At 37.7% G+C, this 23,428-nt stretch overlaps 1 protein-coding gene across 1 annotated transcript in view; it reads right to left on the bottom strand.

Annotated features, from left to right (window-relative positions):
• Nucleotides 1-23,428, bottom strand: part of LOC113052395 (polypeptide N-acetylgalactosaminyltransferase 18-like) — a 72,039-nt gene that overhangs the window by 41,174 nt on the left and 7,437 nt on the right. The window contains exons 3-5 of the mRNA XM_026216842.1: nt 13,872-14,055; nt 11,979-12,176; nt 11,753-11,867 (exon numbers count right to left, since the gene is read on the bottom strand). Of these exons, the coding sequence (XP_026072627.1) occupies nt 11,753-11,867; nt 11,979-12,176; nt 13,872-14,055 (497 nt within the window). The remainder of the gene's footprint in view (nt 1-11,752; nt 11,868-11,978; nt 12,177-13,871; nt 14,056-23,428) is intronic.

Below are 23,428 nucleotides of genomic sequence, written 5' to 3'. Positions count from 1 at the left end.
GAGTTAGTGACTCAGACTCCAGTCTCATTTTAATAGACTTCAGACTCGACTCCAGAATTGACTTGAAATTACTTCAGATTTGAGTCTTTTACTCAAGTCTTTTATCCTTAACTACTAATCTCGTAAAGAAAGAAATTAAAATTTACTAATGCTTTAACAATATCTGTACCATGTATTTCCCTGTATGTTGATGTAGGTGGGATTCTTATCATAGTATTTGATGACGTATGTCCATGCATTCCAAAATGTCAGAAGGTTATGAAATATGGCGGGAACCACAATGTCAAATTTCCTTACATTTGGTTTCAATAGTGTGTTAGAATCAGGATCATGAAGATCAGCTAGATGCAGTGAATGTGGGAAAACAATTAAAGATATCGGAATGACGGCATCGAATCTTAGAACTCATCCACAAAGGTCAGTAATATTTTAAAAACATAAATGAAATTCTAGCCTTAAACAGAGCATGACGTTTATCATTCTTTTCGTAACACACAGGTAATGTTAAGGCTATTCTCTCTCTTATTGTATTAGTGTGTGTGTGTGTGTGTGTGTGTTCAGTTTTGACTAATCATAATGTAAAAACTGACACTTCAAATACACATTTTAATAATCTCTAAACGTTTAATCAGATGCAACACCACATAAAAGTAATTATGTCTATTTACTGTATATTTAAAATTTTAATTGATATGATTAATTATGGAAAATGTGTATGGGTTTATATATGATATAGTTTGGCAATATCACATGTGCTGTTTTTTTTTTTTTCCTGAATATCTGCACAATAGCATATGTGATATTGTAATATTTTTATACAATAGTTAAATTATGAAATTTTGGAAACAATATTGTCTGTTTTGCTCAATTATGCAAATTAAAATAATTCAAACAAAGCCACAGCAGATCTGTTGTGCATCTCTTAGGGCCCATCTACACAGAGAGACATTTAGCTGTACATGTGCATCTCAAAAAATGAGATTATAATGGAAAAAGTCATATTTTTTTGTAATTGAATTTAAAAAAGCATACTTTTTTATATTCTAGATTCATTGAACACAAAGTGAAATATTCCAAGAGCTTCAGCCCCCCTAAACTTATGCCCAGCCCCCCTAAAAAATTATTTGATTAATTAATTAGTGATCGCTTCAGTCCCCTTTAAAATCTCATTTGAAACGGTGGCAAGCTGCATCAAGTTCCGGCTCCTCCCCTTATCTGAGTCTGCATGGATTCAGCGCGTTTTTCAATCCACAGTGGCGCCGAGCAGAGCGAACATCAGAGAGTACAAGGTGTGTCTGTGTGTGTGCGTGTGTGTGTGTGTGTGTGTGTGTGTGCGTGTGTGTGTTCTCGCATCCAATACCAATACGTCTTCGCTGCGTTCACCTTCAGCCTTTATCACAGTGTGACAGTTGTTTTTTCTTCCAACAAAAATGAAGCGATTAACACCCATGAAAACATACTTTAGAAAACGATCATGATTTATTTTAATTTACTTTTTAAAATTGAAAACATATTATTGTGTATTTCGGCATTACATTATGCAGCCATGCAAAAGAAATTATTAACGACACACATCATTGTCTGAAAGTACTAAATGGCACAGAGAGAGAAACATCATGTGGAGATATTTTGTTTTCTATTATTAAATATAATTTTGTATTAAGTAATAATGAATCATTAGTGTATCATGATACATATATTAGAGTAAGAGTAAAGGGATCTGTGATTTTTTTTTTTTTTTTTAAGTAATTGAGTTATAGAAGTGGCAAATTGATAATGGTGTTATTTTTAATAAATTGAAATAAATATAGAACAGATTAAACATATTGCCAATAGACAATTACATTAATTCATGTTTTGTCTATATTCTTAATGAATATTAGCTGGTTAGTTAAATGATTTGAAATGAAATAAATTTTCAGGGGCTGACTTGATGTATAACCAACCATATTGTTGATTATAAAGGCTAAAAAGCTAAACATTTATAATAATAATAATAATAATAATAATAATAATAATAATAATAATAATAATAAAATATAATAATTTATATTTCATTGTAGATGGATATACAACATTTTTTTGTTGTGCGGGAGTAGGTCTGCAAATGAGCAACAGTCAGGTGAGAATAGAACAGACAGCCTCACACACACACACACACACACACACAATACCACTGTGTTCCCAAAATTCATTGCAGTCATTGAACCCTTATGTTGTTTTAATATTCTGCCGATTTCCACGTACATTTCATAAGAAAAAGCAGTGGTATCATCAAAGGATAAACATGAATGTCCTAATACTGAATCAGTTAGTCTTTATTGTAAAAAAAATAAATAAATCTACATTCCCAATTCAAAATTTTCCAGTGACTGGTCACATCTAAAAAACTGTATTAGTTTTTTTTTACTGTGTTGTATATGGCTCAGTCAGTACTCCTACTCCCATATATACAATACAGGAAATACAATGGAATAGTGGATTGCAATAAGGTTAGTAGTATACAACCCTACCCTAATAGTCAAATAATATTTTTTAATCATACCCTTATTGGGGGCTGAGCCCCCCTAAAATGAAAATCTTAGAATCGCCCCTGCCTGAACCAGAAAAAAAATGTCAGAAGCATTTCACCTGCAAGGAGAAAAATAACTGGACTGTTGCTCAGTGGTCCACAGTTGTCTTTTCAGATGAAATTAAATTTAGCATTTGATTTGGAAATCAAGGTCTGTAGGAAGACTGGAGAGGCACAGAATCCAAAGTCCAGTGTGAAGTTTCTGATGATTTGGGGTGCCGTGACATCTACTTGTATTACTCCTTTGTGTTTTTTCAAGTTCAAAGTCAAAACACTTTATGCTTCCATCTGCTGACAAGCTTTATGGAGATTTTGATTTCCTTTTCCATCAGGTCTTAAGCATCTGCCCACGGTGCCAAAACCACTTCCAAGTGATTACAAGATAGTACTGTGCTTGATTAGCCACAGTGTTGGGAAAGTTCACTTTCTGCATGAACTAGTTCAATTCAATTCACAAATTTTAAAATGAACTAGTTCAGTTCATAGTTCAAACTACAACATTTTGAACTAAGTTCACTAAGTTCCAAAAATGGACTAGTTCATAGTTCTTTTTTTCCATATGTTGCTGCGAGTTATTATTTTTCAAAATTATTGCCACAGGCCATACAGAATCACAGAACAGAACAATTATTTTATCAGTTTTAACAATGAAGCTATGCGTCAGATTTCATCTTCATATCCAATTTTAAATCCTTATCCAACCAGGGTTTACATAAGCATTGAGGGGACAGCATTTCCCTATTGTTGCTTTAATACTTTGTCTCCTATTTGCACCGAACTTGTCATAAACATCATAAAATTCTTTCAAATGATCATACGCCTTCTTGCTACATGCTGCTGTCGCCTCCATGCTTTTAATTTTTTTTTTTAAATGTTTTTCTTGATGACACGTCAAGCATGCGGCGGACGGCTGTACGACACTGGTGGCTGGTGTTGCCAGATTGGGTGTTTTTCCGTTACATATTAAGACCCGTTTACGGTTTGTTTTAGCCGGATTTTCGCCTGGAAGGCTCTATAGAAATCTGGCACCCTATTGAACGAAGTTAACCTGAGAGAGCGTGCCGTTCACAGACACCAGAATGAACGAGTTGACAGTAAAGTTTTCAGGCATTAATACAGCACGTTCAGTTCACATTTGCCCAAAATATGAACGCGTTCATGAACTATCGTTCAATGAACGCGTTCAGGCACAGCACTGATTAGCCAGCCAACTGACCTTACCTGAACCTAAATTAAATTCCCAAAAAATAAAGAAAATTTCCATGGTATTCAAATTTTTTGAGATGCACCTGTATATGTAAGACTGTTGTTGTCACTGGGAACGAGGAGTGAGGCCAGGTGTAGTGATTGGAGATGAGCTGCACCTGCGGCCCACCGCCAGTCTTGAGTCCCACGTAGGAGATGGAAGGATATAAAACTGGAGCGACTATAGTAAAGGACGAGAGAGGACCAGGCCTGGGACATTATTTTATGTTTGCTTTTTATTTGCGCGCACCAGTCGTCCGCGAGGGGCTGGTGCGCTGTTTTGTGTTTTTTGAATATTAAAATTATGTTTTGATTGTGCGCCGGTTCCCGCCTCCTTCTTCCCGATGAGTATGGAGTTTTTAATATCGTTCGCCAGTGGTGCCGAAACCCGGGAGAAGGAGGGACGCGCTGCTGAAGATCCCTCGCCGCTGTGGTGAATCCGCGGTGCCCTCGAGCAGGCGAAGTATGTGCCGCCATGGACGCTCGAGGTGGTGGGCTGGAGCGAGTTGCCGGGGACGGGCGAGCTCGCTGCCGGCCGCCCACGATATGGAGGGGCGGCTGCCGTCCGTGAGGGAGCGGAGGAGTCGGCGCCATTCGCCAGGGGGCCGGAGCCTGCCGCCTCCATGATGGAATCCGGAAGGGCAGGGAACGGGGGACTCCTGCCGCTGCCCAAAATCGGAGGAGCCGTCGCCGTCCATCGCGTGGCAGAGGAGTGTCGTGCCGTCCGCCGAGGGCCGTCCAGTGCCACCTCCAGGCACCGCGGAGGAGATCACCCAGCTGGTGGAGGGCCGAGCAGCAGTGCGTCTGGGAACCGCAATTTTTTTTTTTTTTTTTTCCTCTCTCCCCTCTCTCGTCCCTGTCGCTCCTCCTTCCATCTCCTTTTCTCTCGGCTCGTCTGTCCTACCCCCAGGTACCTGCAGGTCCCCGTGAGCGGTCCCCCCCGGAGGGAAGGGGCGGGGAGTAGAGCGCAGTCTCGAGGGTACCCCCCGGCCTGCGAGGGGCGATGGGGGTATGTGGCGAGTGGGGCGGGGCCGAGAGGCATGGGAACGAGGAGTGAGGCCAGGTGTAGTGATTGGAGATGAGCTGCACCTGCGCCCCACCGCCGGTCTTGAGTCCCACGTAGGAGATGGAAGGATATAAAACTGGAGCGACTATAGTGAAGGACGAGAGAAGACCAGGCCTGGGACATTATTTTATGTTTGCATTTTATGTGCGCGCACCAGTCGTCCGCGAGGGGCTGGTGCGCTGTTTTGTGTTTTTTGAATATTAAAATTATGTTTTGATTGTGCGCCGGTTCCCGCCTCCTTCTTCCCGATGAGTATGGAGTTTTTAATACCGTTACAGCTACATCATGGTGATTTTGAATATAACCAGAATACCTAAAATGAATACTTTTAGATGTATTTTTGAATCTTCCAAACTCTCCCAAAAAACATTGAGTCATAATAACATCTTTGGAGTTGGTCACTCTTCAAACTAGGAAGAATGTGATTGCAATTCAAGGCAATGCAAGTATTGTACATTAAACTAAATGAAACAGTGGTTTAGTATAAGCTGTAGACCCAGTTTGCTACATGCATTATGGACTTATTTTAGTCAGAAGAGATGGTTTAAAGTTAAATCGTCTTAATGAGGGATTTATTACAAAAATGCAGCTTTTTATTTCACAATATGTTCATTGATGGACTGGACTCATGCAGATTACTTGTGAATTATTGTGATGTTTTAAACAGCTATTTAGAGATCCTTTCTGATGGCACCCATTCACTGCAGAGGTGATAAAGTGATGTAATGCTAAGTTTCTCTAAATCTGTTCTGGTGAACATCTTGTACATAGACATATTGGTTGGACAAATTAAAATTTTGCATGAACTATTCTTTGAAGTGTCTTAATACTTTTTTGGGGTCACAGTGTTCTTGAAGCTTATTATTGGCTTCCTTTAGGGATTATGATGGCTCTCTGCTCAGGTACAGCACATTTATTAAGACTGGGACAGAGGCAAAGACATGTACAAATAAACCAGCAAATAAACTGCAATATACACGGAAGGGAAAGCAAACAGGGTCTGAAGTGCAACTGACATAAGGGTTACTGAATATTTTAGTTCTATAGAAGGCTAATATCCACTCAGCGAGCAAAGGATTTTATGAGATTATTTTTAATGGTGGAAGGTTATGATGTGTGACCTGTTCTCTAACTAAACCATATTTAACTGACCATCTTCCAGCCTAAATAAAAAGTTTTGAATAGTTATGTTTTTTCTAATGTTTTTTAAAGAAGTACAGTATCTTTGGCTCACCAAGGCTGCATTTATTTGATCAAAAATACAATAAAACCAGTAATATGCAAAATGGTATTACAGTCCTTGGTGAGCATAAGAGACTTTAATTATTTCCAACTTTTGACTGGTAGTATACTTTGCACCTCCTAAATATTCAGATTTAAGCAATATAACTTAATTACGATCCCTACATTGACATTCTGCTGTCAAATATATTTTTATTCATAGCTATGAAACTAAAAATTAAAGAGATACTATTTTATGCTACAAAATATTCTTTATGAAATTGAACTGAAATATGTATACAGCCCCTGTGACCTAAATTCTCAAACATTCACTTGTAAATCAATTAAAAACCACCACATTTTCTTAAAAAAAAAAAAAAAAAAAAACATAGGACATTGGGGTTTACAGCTCATAATGACTCATGATTCAGGTTGTGAGTCTGAAGGGCATACACTATGAGAAATGAATACTAAGGAGCCATTCTATCAAGTTAGAAATTAAGCAAAATAAAGACACAAGTAAGGAAAATAATATCTGATTATTTTATGTTTCCCATCAGGCAACGTTATTTCAATTATAAAGTAATGGAAGCTGCATCAAACCATCCATACGTTGCCTACAAAAAACAGAAAGGAGGCATGTGAGAGCAGTCACATAAAGGAGTATGTTCGCTTTGAGAGTTCAGCATCTGAAAAGGACACCTGTTTAACACCGGTCTGTAGGGGAAGGTGGCACAGAAAAATAAATATATGAAGCAAATGTGTGGTGAAAATCTAACACTGCTCAAATCTAACACTTAAAAAACACCATACCTTTGGTGAAAGTGGTAGTTCAATCATGACAACTCTTTGAAGATTTAAGCATGGTGATGGATATGACAATGCTAATGTATTTGGTCTTGGCGGAATAGATCTGCTATGCTGCTGCTGAATTGGTGCTGCTGTTGGTTATTGCTGTAGTTGTAGATTATTGCTGCTGCTTCAAGCAAGTAAATGAACTTGCAACTGTCAATGCATATGGCGAAATGGTGCCATGAGTATTTAAGACATACTGCTGCAGCACAAATATCATATAAAATAGCCCATAGCAGATCAATACAGGTGGAGCTGGGGAAGGTGAAGGGTTTCAGAGAAACTTTGAAAGCGCACTGCAGGAATCTCTAGTGAATGCTAGCCAGCCATATACAGTACATGCAAGTCAGTAAGTTCATTGGCTGCATATGCAGCATTAACCAATCAGCTTGTGCCAAGTTGTTTAACTCTCTGAATATCATTGTTACATTAACTATCCGTCTCCTGCACCATCTAGAGTTTTATGACTGAACTATTTACAGTATTTTTCATGCCGTGGGTCTGATTTCTTCAGCAGCGTAAAAACATATTCTTCTCTCTAAGAAAGGCAGAAATCTCTGTGTCTGTCTGTCTGTTTACATGCTTATGGTGTCGAGAACCGTTCATCCAATCGACTTCATGCGTGGTGGGTGTGTTGCTGGGCCCAAGGGAGTGCAGTGTTGCATTTTGTTGCAATATGGACATGTGGCATGTTCAGAATGAATTTTTTTTTTAATAAACTACAGAATAGCACGAGCCGGAAGTGGGGCGCCTCACACAGGCACTCAAAAAAGCTCAAAAAGCAGAAAATGGCCTTTGAAGATTGTGCAGTTCTCACTGCTGCGAGTGACAATGTGGCTCATTTACATCTCATTTAGATAAGCCATACCCCCTGCATAGCAACGATAGACACAACGGGAAAAATCGGACCGCATACTATTAAAAAAAAAGTACATATTGATGCTAATTTTATTTGTTATTTGCTGGTTTTCTACATAAAACTTGGAGAATTGATTTCATTGTGTAGCATTAGGACTTTTTTAACAGGATTCTGTGATAACCGATGAGCTAGCTAATAACAATAGGTAGATATGGGAAGGTCTAAACATGGACTAAACATGAGATAACGTGTACGTGTTCTTAGAATGAACACAAAACGACAAACTTTAATGTTTATGGAAACTCACCCCTATAAGAAACAAAAGTATTCTCGCAGAACTCGATGCCTCCAATGAAATAAGTCCTTCGGGCACACTTTCTCTTTGTCGGGGACTTTTTTGTGGATGTAACCATCTCCGAAGTTTGCACTGTGTGTCTGTTTGCCTCTAAATGTTATGGATTTTCCCCATTTCTCTGTCTTTATCCCCATCAAATGTTACTATCGATATAGCCTCTGATATCTTAACTCGTCCAACTCGTCTGACGCCAGTCCAATACATTCTTCCTCGTCATCATCTTCGCTCAGCTGTAGATTAGGGATATTACAGTCTTATTATGCCGCTTTCATCGTCGCTCAGATCGTCTTCAGAATCAGTGAGCGCTTGTTTATAAGCATCCGGCTTGTCTTCAAGTACTTCAAAACATTTTCGGTGTAACGGCCACGGTTCAGCTCATCTGCGTTCATCTTTGCGGCGTACATCTTCATTGAATTTTGATATCAGCTAGAGCCGGCCAGAGCGCTGCATTCTAAGTAGCCACGCTTCCCTCCGAAGGCGGGGGCAATATCAAAAGAAACAAAAGCCGGGTTATCCAGTATGGAAATACAGACAGACAATGACACACCCCTACTGCGTGCTAGAATCTCCGACAAACAACCTGATTTCAACCTCAAAATGTACGCTTTTAAATTTACCAATACTGCTATCTCAAACACGGAGAGGCTTCTTTGTGATATCAACTAACAGATTCTGTAAAAAACGAAAATCACAGATTTAAAAAAAAAAAAAACGCTTCTTTCTTATTTTGCTCGAAAGTTGTGCTGCCGATTTGTGTCACTGGTTAGCACAGGTAAAGACTGGGTATGGAAGGAAAGGACTCCACACAGACAACAGGAAAAGACTAATATAGGTAATATAGGTTAATATAGGTAGGCTAATGCCTAATAAGTTAGTCCACTTAGTCAATTTTACACTTTTATATGGGGGGGGGGGTACTCTAGGTTCGGGCCATTCCCAAGTGTGGAGCCCTTCCCTGGACAGCACGACAAATATGCATTATAATAATTCAGTTAAAGAGCCAGTAAGATGAAAATTCTAAGCTTCCTATCACTGTTTACAAATCCTGTACAACACGTTTAAATCCATCCAAGGTTAAAAAACATTGTAATTTTGTCAAAGTATCATTTTAAAATTACCTCAATTCTCAGAGATCCCCAAACGGTTCGCACGAAGCTGTTCAAAAGATTCAGTTTCCTTAAACCCCACCTGTCGGTAGCATACTGTGTCCTGATTGGTCAACTGACATAGTCACTTTTGATTGGCTGTTCCGCACACAACCGCACGGTAAATAATGCGTTAGCATCTTTTTGGGGTGAATTATGTCTTATTCCTCTCATCGCGAAGCAAACAGTAAAATAAATAAAAAACTTGAACAGTCTCGCTGCTTTTTCTTCTGTGTGGGTGTATTCAAGCCGCGCGCTTCAGTTTGAATCTGAATAGCGCGTTCAGCGCGGGGGCGTGGTCACATTAGATATAATGAAGGGAGACGTGAAAAACGGACATCACGTTGTTTTCATATGGATTACTTTATCACAGAATATCTGTGATATTTTTGGCAGCACTTGTTCAGTCTTAAAGTAGACATGTCAAGCTTTCTATAGATATCTCTCTCATGTCTCTTTGTTGAGTATTCATGGAGTTACACTTCATTTTAATGACTTGTTTGTAAATGAAGATCAGTGCAGACAAAGGCTGCAGACAGCACACATACAAAAGGGATTTGTTGTACTGCTCTGGTATTGTGGTAAAAATGAATTTTAGCCATTGGTTCTTCTGATCTTCATTCTTTGGCAGTGAAAATAAAACTTGCCTTTACAATTAAAAACACACTGTCTCCTCGACATGATGCTATCACACCAAACAGAGCACCTGTGTGGGGGGTGGGGCAGGTCAGAGTTTTGTTTCTCCCAACACGGTAGGCGGAGAGTATTATGCAAAGTGCTCCTAGTGACGTACAAGGAGATGGGCAAAATATTTGAAATCTATAATGACTCGTTTCAGCGATTCAGAGTCGACTCCTTAGAAGCCAATAACTTTAGAAATCGTGTACTTTTTGGTTTAATTATTTGCACATTGTTTACACTGATGGACAGCTACATCATACACTGTAGTACAGATAATTTTAGATTTCCCATCTGTGTGGTTCTTTAATTATATGTAAGTGTGAACTCGTGAGAAACTATACTGTACTACTTGCAGAACCGATTTTTCAAACTTGATATGCTGTTGTGGTAGACCAAGTTCAAATATTTGTGCATATTTGGCACACTGCCTTTGTCTTGTCCTCATTTAATTTAAAGGGCTCCCACACAGTTGAGGTCTTCGGCATTTTTGTCTTCTCTTCCAGAGTAACAGAATCATGATATTCATGATATTCACTCATGGGCGATTTATAAGCCTGATAATTTTTTTATCTGATACTTACTTTGTTCAATAATAGTAAAAAAAGACACAACTCTTGACGTGAAAAATAAAATAAACAGAAGGCGACAACGGGTATAATATCTATAATCGCAAACGTTTCCTCCACAAACCTGGACCTGGTTGCCTGTCTGGTCTGATGGTGACGGTGAGGAATTCCCCTCTGAGGAACCAACCTCTGAAGGCTCCTCTTTCCACCAGCACCTTGAGTCGTTGGTTCCATTGGTGCCATTTGTATGGTATCTGGGAGCCTGGCTAGTGCTGCCCAGCCAATCTTGCTGGCTCCTTCAGACATCAGACTCAGCTATGCGATTCAGTTCGCCCGGCATTCTCCCAAGTTCAGGGGCAGCCACCTCACTTTGGTGAAGGCTGCAGATGCCTCCTGTCAAGCCAATATGAGGACGGGGTTTTAAAGCCCTTACTTCACAGTACCCAAGAAATCTTGGATCTGCGTGTCATTAATCTGGCTTTTCACAAGCACACCTTCAGGTGCATTCGTCCCTGAGATAAGTTTGCAGCGATTGACCTGAAGGACACGTACTTTCATGTATCAATCCTTCCGAACCACAGACCCCTCCTGCGTTTTGTGTTCGAAGGATGAGCATATCAGTACAAGGTCATGCACTTTGGGCTATCCCCGTTGCACATGTCTTTCATGAAAGTTGCGGAGGCAAGCCTTGTTTCCCTGAGATAGAAGGCATTCGCATTCTCAACTACCTCGACGACTGGCTCATACTACTGACTCAAAGATGAGGCACCCTGTGGCACCTGCATCCAGACCTATGAAAGCTTCATGTCTGGTTCCTGGATGGGATTAATTAATCAACTAATTTCCATAATTGGAAAAAAAATATCAATAAAACATTTTAGTAGCAGCCCTAAATTCAAAAGCGTCTTGTCTTGCTCTACTTCATCTCAAAATATGTAAAACATTTTATTATGGATGTAGTTTTAATTACCACACTCACACTGATGTAGAAATAAGCTATGTCTCTTTTTTAAAGTGCATAACAATTACAACCAGATCAAAAGAATGCATTTTGACAAGATATACAGTAAATGGTGCCAACTTGAACTATCCTGCCAAGAAAGGAGGGCCATTAGAGTCATTAATCCTTCAAGAGTGAATCCATTATCCTCATTACCCCATAGCCTGCTCAGAATGATATAGTTTCTCACCCTCACACCCAGCTCCACATTCTCTCCTCCGTAAATCTCCATCCCTTCATCCAGCAGACCAATCTCTGCGAAGTACTCCCTGTCCACCACAAAGCAGCCAATCAGGGCTGGACTCCTAGAGATTTACATTGTACAATAACATTAACTGAATATATATATCAATTTTAGTATCATCTAAATAAATAAATAATCATTAATTCCCAAACTAATAAATATAACAAAATACCTGATTGGAGCAGAGCTGTTGTTCAAGTTCCACCAGGATTTTGGTGGATTCAGATACCGGCACCACAGTTCCCAGTCAAAGCCCTGAGCGGAGAGTGGGTACTCCTCAATCTCAAATGTGTCGTATTTGATGTTGTCAAAAGATGGAGATATAATTCTGGTTCTGTCTTCTTTGATCCTTTGGAGAATAGGCTCAGCCCTATAAACACAACAATAAAATCATTTACCACCCAGTGAACATGCTTTGTTCCAAAAATATAAAAAGGCTTTTTTGAGTATGAAACATGAGGATGAACAAGCAGTGCATTCTCAACACGATTAAATAACAAACAGTGCCTATTCAGTCAGCTCATCCTCAGTACTATTTTAGGACTGATTCTTCTAGAGAGATGTAAATTGAGCAATACAGCATGGCTTTAAAATCACATCAAAGCTGATTAAAGACAGAAGATTCTGGGTGTTATTCAAATTTCACTGACATATCTGGGTCATTGCTATGAGAGAAACCATGGTGTGCCAACTCTAAGATCCAGAACTTCGTTTGATGATGAAGGGCATCTACGTAATCTATGTTCATACAGGACTAGGTTAAAGGACTAGTTCATCCAAGAATGAACCTGATGTGTTGCCAAGTTTAAAAATGAAGTGTGAATGAAATATTGAAGTTAGAGATGAAGATTCTGAGTGCATAATAACTTAAGTTTCAGTCTGCTCCTCACATTATGAATAACTCAGGCTCACTGGAAAAAATGCACATGTGGCAACATTGTGGTACAAATTTATCAACCATGAAATCCAGTGAGTGAGGCTAAAATAATCAGTAATGTATATATATATATGTGTGTGTGTGTGTGTGTGTGTGTGTGTGTGTGTGTGTGTGTGAATCTGGCAATGTTTTATTATGTTGGTTGATGTACATATGGTGGCAGTTCAGAAATATACTGCGAGTCACACTAAAATGTTAATGCTCTGTCATGTCTGAAAATAACATAGCGCCTACACTGAACTTAACTGATAGTGTTAACAAAAATAAAACATTAGATAAAGACACATTTGCTAAAGCAATCGTGCCAATTTAGCTTGCTTCTACAAGTATTGAGTTCTTTTATGGGGCATCATGTTCCATAGGACTCATACGCAAGCACTCCACTTCACAAGTGCAAAACTGTACCAGGTGTGCTAACGAGCAAGTTTACTACACCAGAAAAGCCTTATATAAGGAGCATATTATGTGATGCAGACATCAAAATGTATTAGTTTGCAAATTATGTAATATGATAAAACAGTTTCAGATCACAACATAATATTGTGCAAGGAATCATCTGAAAATAAGTCTTTATTAATCAATAATCTATACTGTAATCATAATTTGAGTGAAAAGAAATTTAAGCTGTTGGTGTTTTACAGATTCTGGTGTTCATTTCAGATGAAAACCGAAGTGAATTGTAAATATAATGTAAGTACGTTTTTGGATCTTTGCATAAAAGGCATGTTTTTTTCATCATTTGATGTACATTAAGCCTTCATATGGATAAAAAATGAATATAGTAAATAAGTAATTTGAACTACTTTTAAGGTTTATTTTTTGTTTTTGCATTATGGAAAAGAAGAGTGTGTGCACTTAAAAAAATCACTCTTATGTTTCATGGAGGAGAGAAACTCATATGGGTTTGGAGCAACATGAAAATGAGAGAAAAAAAGGAGCAGTGAACTAGATTAGGCTGCTTTTTTCGTTTCTTTTCTTCAGATATTTTCAGGAAAAAAACATCCCCTCAGTTCCTGTCAGTGCTTGAACAAGAGCAATGATCCTTTAGACTATTTCAATTGAAGGAAGCCGTAATTACAATCTGGCTATGAACCGCTAGGATAAGCCAGAATTTTTTTTATCACCCACCAGCCAATGTTGAACTCTACGTGGGCGTCAAACAGGGCCACCACAGGGGCAGACGCAGCTCTCCAGCCACTCACACGTGAGCGGATCAGCCCCTCTTGCTTACTGTGTCGCACCATTTTAATGAAACCGGGCTGCTTGATGTTGGTCTCCTTGACAAAGTCTTGTAATTTCTCCTTTAACTCATCTGGGAGGAAGAGAGAGACAAAGAGAGAGAGGAAGAGCTGTAACATTACAATGCCTCCTGGAGAAATGTCCTCATTATTCCTGGTCACAGCAAAGAGGATGTTGTTGTTACAGTGTGTGTGTGTGTGTGTGTGTGTGTATGTGTGAGTACGGGCTCTTGGCCCTGTCAATCGTGTTCACTTTAACAGAGGAGCCATACCAAACCAGGATGTGGAACTGCATGCGCTGCTTGAGTGATACGGTATGCTCTTACTAAACTATATACTGATACTGTATGCACAAAGGTGTCTATCTATAACATACTACAATAACAATAATAATACTAATACTAATGTTATTTGCTCAATTATTAATAAAGATTCCTGTTTTTATCGATGTTAAAACAGTTTCTGCTGCTTTATATATATATATATATATATATATATATATATATATATATATACTCACTTTGATCTTGAAATTAATCTAGATTAATCTATATTAATCTAGATTAAAATGTCTCATTCAAATTCTGCCGAAGGCATTCAGAATATGTGTGTTACCCAAATAAAATTGACAAACAGTAAGTCTTTGAGAAGGGGTTTATAAAGCTAGGTGGTGCATTAGAAAAGGGGCTCATCTCCTGTTTCCAAAATGCATCACAAAGTGCTTGAAAAAGCTTTAAACTAATTCTACATTGCACAAGGTGCAAACAACCTAACGCCTATTTCACACCAATGTTTACGTTTTTTTCAAGTTTGTAGGTGTCAAGGTACAGAAACCAAATAATTAAATGTAAAATAGCACTGTATCAGAATCAGAATCAGAATCAGAATCAGAATGAGCTTTATTGCCAGGTATATTTACACATACGAGGAATTTGTTTTCGTGACAGAAGCTCCGCAGTACAACAGAATGACAGCGACAGAACATAAAACACATAATAAAAGAATAAAAAATACAAATATGTAGATAGTGAATGACAATATACAAATGACAATTGTAGGCAGGTATATTACAAAGTGAAGTTATGTATGTACATATATATTGTGTGCAAAATTTAAGTGTATACTAAGTATGTGTGTTAGATAAATAAAGTGTGTGTGTATATAAATATAAAGTGTAGTGTGTTCGCCATTATTGTCAGCTGTTCATAAGATGGATTGCCTGAGGGAAGAAACTGGTCCTGTGTCTGGTCGTTCTAGTGCTCAGTGCTCTGTAGCGTCGACCAGATGGCAACAGTTCAAAGAGGGAGTGTGCTGGATGTGAGGGGTCCAAAGTGATTTTGACAGCCCTTTTTCTCACTCTGGATAAGTACAGTTCTTGAATAGATGGGAGAGTTGAACCGATGATTCGCTCAGCAGTCCGGACTACTCTCTGTAGTCTTCTGAGGTCAGATTTAGAAGCTGAGCTGAACCAGACAGTTACTGAAGTGCAGAGGATGGATTCAATGATGGTGGAGTAGAACTGTTTCAGCAGCTCCTGTGGCAGGTTAAACTTCCTCAGCTGGCGGAGAAAGTACAACCTCTGCTGGGCCTTTTTTACGATGGAGTCAATGTGAATGTCCCACTTCAGGTCCTGAGAGATGGGGGTTCCCAGGAACCTGAATGACTCCACTGCAGTCACAGGGCTGTTCATGATGGTGAATGGGGGGAGTGCAGGGGGGTCTCTCCTGAAGTCCACGATCATCTCCACTGTTTTGAGCGTGTTAAGCTCCAGGTTGTTGAGACTGCACCAGACAGCCAGCTCTTTTACCTCCTGTCTGTAAGCAGACTCGTCACCGTCCTGAATGAGGCCGATGAGTGTGGTGTCATCTGCAAACTTCAGGAGCTTGACAGAGGGGTCCTTAGACGTGCAATCGTTGGTGTAGAGGGAGAAGAGCAGTGGGGAGAGAACGCAGCCCTGAGGAGCTCCGGTGCTGATTGTACGGGTGCTGGATGTGTATTTTCCCAGCCTCACTAGCTGCTGCCTGTCTGTCAGGAAGCTGTTGATCCACTGACAGACGGAGGTGGGCACGGAGAGCTGATTTAGTTTGGGCAGGAGGAGGTTTGGGATGATCGTGTTGAAGGCCGAGCTGAAGTCCACAAACAGGATCCTCACATAAGTCCCCGGTCTGTCTAGGTGTTGCAGAACATAATGCAGTCCGATGTTTACTGCATCGTCCACAGACCTGTTTGCTCTGTAGGCAAACTGCAGAGGATCCAGCAAGGGCCCAGTGATGTCCTTCAGGTGGGCCAGCACCAGTTTTTCAAATGACTTCATGACTACAGACGTTAGAGCCACAGGCCTGTAGTCATTTAGTCCTGTAATTTTGGGTTTCTTAGGGATGGGGATGATGGTGGAACGTTTGAGGCATGAAGGGACTTCGCACAGCTCCAGCGATCTGTTGAAGATCTGTGTGAAGATGGGGGCCAGCTGGTCAGCACAGGATTTCAGACAGGCTGGTGTAACACAACTGTATACTGTTCAATGTAACTGTATAGTCTTCAATGTATAAATTAAATATACAAGCAAACCTACATTTATTCAGACACCTTCTACATTTCTCACATTTATTACAGTTTTGCTATACATATAAAACATTATATCTGGTGTCTGAATAATTTTTGGTTTGACTGTTAAAACTACAAAGTAGTCAAGTACAGTGAGTAATTTTCTTTCATTTTCTTGGATTAACATTAAAGCAGCCAGTAGCTAAACTAGTCGCGGTCACTTTAAGAGACGATGAACGCATCCAATATAATACACATCCCATTTTTTTCCTCAACTGTTTACTTTCACTTAAGAAATAACTGACAGTTTTTTCGAGCATAATTAACAAGGTGGATATTTTGAAATATTTTGTATGTACTTGTCGGCACAAGAGCAAAGATAAGCAAATTCGATGTTCAAGTGTTTTGAGATGCCTTTCACTGCATGGGCCCTGAACACCAGAACACCGCGAGTACTTTCGAGTTCTTTCACATCTTTTTGTTTGTTCAAACTGCGATTTGTATTTGTTCGTTCAGGTGCAGGAGGGACCTCTCTCTCTCCGCACCGAACACAGCGCGCGACCAGCTACTCTGTTCAGCTTTTCCTCGTCTTGTTTTTGGTTGCTTTAATGTTTAAATCGACAAGCGGTAAGGCTTAAAAACACGTGAAAAAGATAAGCTTTCATAACGATGCGCAGCAGTGGTCCGTCAACTGTCCTGAGCATCTTTTAAGGCTGGCCTCAGCCAGGTGGTTATAAAAAATATCAAGGTCAAAGTCATCATAGCTTGCTTAGTATAGACCCAGCTCCCAACCCAACTTTGAGAATAGATTAACGGCGATATTTTTTTTATTGCCTGATAAGAGTCTCACATCTAATATATATATATATATATATATATATATATATATATATATATATATATATATATATATATATATATATATATATATATATATATTTAACCCTTGTGGGTTGTTGGGGACGTTTTTGTCCACTAGGGGGTAAAGTTGGGTCTTATTTTGGCCACAACTTTCTCTGTGTTTGAGCTAATGGAATGATTTTTGGTGACAAATCTTATTTTGACCAATATTTTGGGAAAATGCTTTGAATTTTTTCAAAAACTCAACGGTACACTGTGGGCAAATTCACTACCCTTCTCGAGTTGTTCATGGATGAAAACATCCACTAAATTAAACTGCTGTAAAAATGTACCAGATAAATATTTTTTTTTCAATTTTTTTTTGCATAACTCTATTAATCAACCTCAGTCCTGATCAAAACTACCAAATGTTTAAAAAAATTCCAAGATTTTAACTTTTTAATTACCAAGTTCATAAATGATGTCACTGATTTGGGGGAAAAACACACAAAATTACATATTTTAAATATAAAATGTGATTGTGGACTGGATATTTTTTTACCTTTTATCACAGTCTCAGGCATGTCAAAGATTAGTAACAAAATTGGCTTTGATGCATTGTTAGTTTTTGTGCAGCATTAGATTTAAAGTTTTTCTCCCTAATTAGTTGTTGGTGGCTGTTTTTGCCCCATTGACTTCCATTATAATGACATTTTTTGATTGCAAAGCCATGACACCATATAATCATGCATTATTGATTGTTTGTGGTTTTCCCTTTTGGGAAGAGGTAAAAAAATATATTTTTACAGTTGATCACTAGGTGGAACCATTAACCATTTAGATAGGCCCGTGCAAAAAAAAGGCTTGGTTTCTGGCTTGTATATGGAGTTATATGGAGTATAACAGCAAATTATAGTGTTTGTGTGTGTGTGAGATTCTTGATTGTTGGTGGTTTTCCCTGTTGGGAAGAGGTAACATTTGTTATTTTTTACAGTTGATCACTAGGTGGAACCATTAACCATTTAGATAGGCCCGTGCAAAAAAAAGGCTTGGTTTCTGGCTTGTATATGGAGTATAGTGTGTGTGTGTGAGAGAGAGAGAGAGAGAGAGAGAGAGAGAGAGAGAGAGAGGGAAACAATCCAAATATGCACCTCATGCTCTCAGAGCTACATGGAGTAAACAATAAAAAAGTGTGTTTATGAACATGCTGCCTTTTGATGGTGAAAAGTACAGATGCTCATCTTTTCTTAATGGTAAAGCCAGTTTAAAACCTTAAAATCCTGTAAAAAAAATCTACTTTGCATTAAATTTATGAACATAATGTATTATGAACCAAAATGCAATACCAACTTCAAATAAGCTGCAGCTCGCTGGAGGGGTCAAGCTGCATAATCATTTCTAAAACTTTGGTACACGTTGCTTGCTGCTCTTCTCACCATTAAATGACCAGCACGATGCCATGCAAGTGTTTAAATCCATGTACTTTGCTTTTGTTTAGTCTATTCCCTTGTCAAGTCTGACGTCACATAGCAGCGCTTCCGAGTCCAAACCAAATCAGTTACCACGAGAAAAAAACAAAAGGTGCTAATATAAAAATTTATAATCTTAACCTTTAACTCCATACCGAAGTCCCTGAGAGCCAGACAATGAAAATATTAATATAAAAAAATATATATAAAAATTATTTGTGTTTGGGACACTGTGAGCACGGAGACTGTAGTGTATATCGTAAGTTTGAAAGCGTTTAGCTCAAATTATCAATATGAACAAACAGTGCTCATAAACGGCTGCTGAGGTCGTATTCTCAAGTGAAGCGAGTTGAGGCCTGGACCCGGAAACAGCGCTTCTTACGTCATCACTTAACAAACGAATACTTTCACAACCATTAAAATGCAGCAGGTGCATAAATACACTTTTGTTTACTCCATGTAGTTCTGAGAGCTGAGGTTTACATTTTGATTTTCTGAAATACATCAAGTTAAATGTGCAAAGGTCTCTCTCACACACTCTGTCTCTCTCTTTCTCAAACACACACACATACACACACAATATAATATGCTGTTATACTCCATATAGCTTCATATACAAGTCAGAAACTAAGCTTTTTTTGCACAGGCCTATCCAAAGGGTTAATGGTCCCACCTAGTGATCAACTGTAAAAATAACAAATGTTACCTCTTGCCAACAGGGAAAACCACCAACAACCAAGAATCTCACACACACACAAACACTATAATTTGCTGTTATACTCCATATAACTCCATATACAAGCCAGAAATTAAACCTTTTTTTGCACAGGCCAATCTAAAGGGTTAATGGTCCCACCTAGTGATCAACTGTAAAAATAACAAATTTTACCTCTTCCCAAAAGGGAAAACCACAAACAATCAAGAATGCATGATTATATGGTGTCATGCAGTGTTAATTTCGTTGACTAAATATTTTCGTCATTATTTTCGTCACAAATATATTTTTGCGGACGAAAACGAAACGAAAACTAAAAAATAAGTCACTGATGGAGACTAAAACTATGACTAAATTGATTGACATTATCGTCAACGAATAAAGGATGAGACGAAAATAGAATGTGACGAAAATCTAATCAGCACACGGGAGAGATGTGAGGAATCAACAAAAGAACCGGCAAAAACAGAACAGACTGCATGAGAGAAGAGAACCAATCAGAGCCTGACTTATTGAGACGTGAAGCGAAGGTATTCAGTTTTTACTGAGCTCCCGGGAAGACGGCATTCGAATAGGTGATGTCTAAAAGAGTGACAAAATGTCCACAGCTGGGAAAAAAGAAGGGGAGACTTGTGGGCTCACTTCACGTGTGACGACGGACAAAACAAAACAAAGTGTAAAGTATGCGGGGCGATCATTCGTGGCAAGAACACAACCAATTTGAAAAGACATTTACAGACGAGCCACTCTGACATTTTCTCAAAGGTAAATTCACAACGATGTTCTTTTGTTTATTGAGCTAAGCAAAATTGGAAGTCTGCTGTGCATAGATGTTGTAGCATTAAATATTACGAACTGAAAAGTACTGTAAAATAGCCCCTCCTTCAAGTTAGTTGAGAGCACCATACTAATACGTAAAATTATGCAACATACATTTGATTAATTCCAATGTTTAGTATATTTTATAATGTTCTACTTGTTGACAATATCACAAATATTTCTAGATTAGTCATGTGAAACGTGACTGTTCACATCCTATCATTATACATACTAATCTAGCAATATTGTGGTATTTAAAACATACAATATTGCTAGACAAATGAATACCTTATAAAATCTTGTACTTTTTTTTATCCACCTAGCTGCCAACTTATTAAATATTTACTTTAAATTAAAAATGTTTGCACTTATTTTTCAGCTCAGCTGTAAGCTTTAAGGCCCTGGACCTAACTTTTTTCTTTTTCTTTTATTGATGGTCAATTGGCAGCTAGTAATTGTTTACATTATCATGACAGTGTTTGTTGCTGCATAAAAGCTTTTGAATTGAAATAAAGACACAGTTGTGTTGTAATAAAGTTGAATTTGTGTTTTATATATTTTGGTTAAGTTTGTTTCCTATACCAGCAGTAAAAAATTGTCTAGTAAATCGGTTATTGATTTTAGTCTTATTTTAGTCAACTAAAATACCAAGCAATTTTATTCGACTAAAATAAGACTAAAATGAAAACAAATCAGATGACTAAAACTTGACTAAAACTAAAAATAATTATAGTCAAAAGACTAAGACTAAAACTAAATTAAAATTTTGTGTCAAAATTAACACTGGTGTCATGGCTTTGCAATCAAAAAATGTCGTTATAATGGAAGTCAATGGGGCAAAAACAGCCACCAACAACTAATTAGGGAGAAAAAATGTAATCTAATGCTGCACAAAACCTAAAAATGTATCAAAGCCAATGTTGCTACTAATCTTTGACATGCCCAGGACTGTTATAAAAAGTAAAAAAAATCCAGCCACAATTACTTTTATATTGAAAATAAGTCATTTTGTGTGTTTTTTCCCCCCAAATCAGTGACATCATTTATGAACTTGGCAATTAAAGAGTTAAATTCTTGGATTTTTTTTTAAACATTTGGTAGTTTTGATCAAAACTGAAGTTGATTAACAGATTTATGCAAAAAAAAAAATTGAAAAAAATATGAATCTGATACATTTTTACTGCAGTTTAATTGGGTGGATGTTTTCATTCACGAACAACTCGAAAGGGTAGTGTATTTGAACAATCCACAAGGGATATATATATATATATAAATTTTCTTTGATGAATAGCAAGTTTAAAATTTAATTTATTTGATATAGAAGAAAAAAAGATATTTAATTTAATTTTTATTTTTGTTTGCATTTATTTGTTATCTTACTAACCCCAAACTTTTGAATGGTAGTGTATCACAGTTACTATATCAATATTAAGCAAACAATTTTCAACATTGATCTAAGATCTACTGTACAATATCGATAAAACTTTAACAATGCAAACAAAGCAACAAGTCAAAATAAAGGTGCCTCACATGAATATAAAATGCAAAGCAAGAAAAAGTGTCATTAAGTTTTCATTTGGGACCTTCATGTGTTTTGCTTCACTGTTAAATTGAATTCCTATGATTTATTTTTTATTTTACCTCAATGTCTACATGTCAGAGAAGAAACTGGTGAGAGGGACTGTAAGATCTTGAAGAGACAGTGGATGTTGATGTGAAAAGGATAAAGACAGACATGATTCCACCATCCATACAACATATTCATTAGTATATTTCATAAAAGGCTGGTGTAAAGACTGAAATGGATCAACTTTAAAATGTATTCTTTTAGAACATTCTTGAGATCTCAAACTACATGAAATGCCATAATTTGTTACCATAATTTGTATTTATTTATTTTTTTGTGGGGGACTGCTACAGTGGTTATGCCATGTTTGTGGAAAAGTGGATGGATATATGGATATGGTTATCATTTAGTATCATGCTATAAGTCAAAAAAGCATGATAATACATCTGAAAGCATGACCGAATCATGGTACCACAATGTTTTTTTTTTTTGGTAGGAGTTAGTGCAGTTTACTCAATTGAGGGCCTAATCATCCTATTCCCTGTTTGCTGGGGCTACATTGATTTTCTATTAGGTTTGCATGACAAACATGTTTGATGATTTCGCAGATGGTGTAGCCAAGGGACAGGGAGAGAATTAATTCCGCCAACTCAATTATCTGTTGCTGTTAAAACAAATAAATGATCATAATGAATAAAAAAATTTAACTCATCCAGACAAGGCCCAGCGGTACAAAAAGGTTTTTAAAAACCACTTAACAGCGTAATATAGTGAAAAGGCTCATCAACTCTTTGAGCCGCAAATTATTTTGTGCACAATTTTTTCTTGTTGCAGTCCTTCAAACCCTTCATTTGTGAGTATTTAAAGTTGCGCCATCACTCCTGCTGTGCCTGTTTACTAGCATCTGAGTTTCAAACGAGTTTTACACTGCAAATAAATTTTTCAGTTATGGATTGGAGTATGCTGCAGTCTTTCTATTCTTTAAATTCTATAAATTCCATGTGTTACTTGCTGTTGGTTTGTAATTATTAGTGACTAAGTAATTTTTGTGAAATTTACTAGCAATTTCTGAGATTGGGGGGCACCAGTATGCCAACACGTAATACCTGAAACTCTCCATTAACATTAGATTTTCATGCAGTTTAATGTTTTATGATTGCATTATTTTACATATGCATCTGCTTACATAAGTTTTTGCTTCTTCAACAAAACCAACATAAATAACACATATACAAAACCTGGGTGGATTTTATTACTACTAATACTAATGATTATTATTATTATTACTTTAAAAAGCTGCTCAAAACCAACCATTAAACAATTTTATCCACATTCCTCTAAAAGTTCACAATAGTTGTATCTTGTAAAACATACTACAAAAGTGTTTAACTGACAATTTTGAAAGAAAACAAAAGATTTCAATCTATGTTCAAAAAAGAAATCTATGTTAGAAAGAAATGGTGATATGAAGTATATTCTTCAGAGAGAATTAT

Source organism: Carassius auratus, chromosome 32, assembly GCF_003368295.1.
Source record: "Carassius auratus strain Wakin chromosome 32, ASM336829v1, whole genome shotgun sequence".
In the NCBI taxonomy this organism is placed as follows: Eukaryota; Metazoa; Chordata; class Actinopteri; order Cypriniformes; family Cyprinidae; genus Carassius; species Carassius auratus.
The sequence above is the reverse complement of the archived record's forward strand: the minus strand, read 5'-3'. Positions and strand labels throughout refer to the sequence as shown.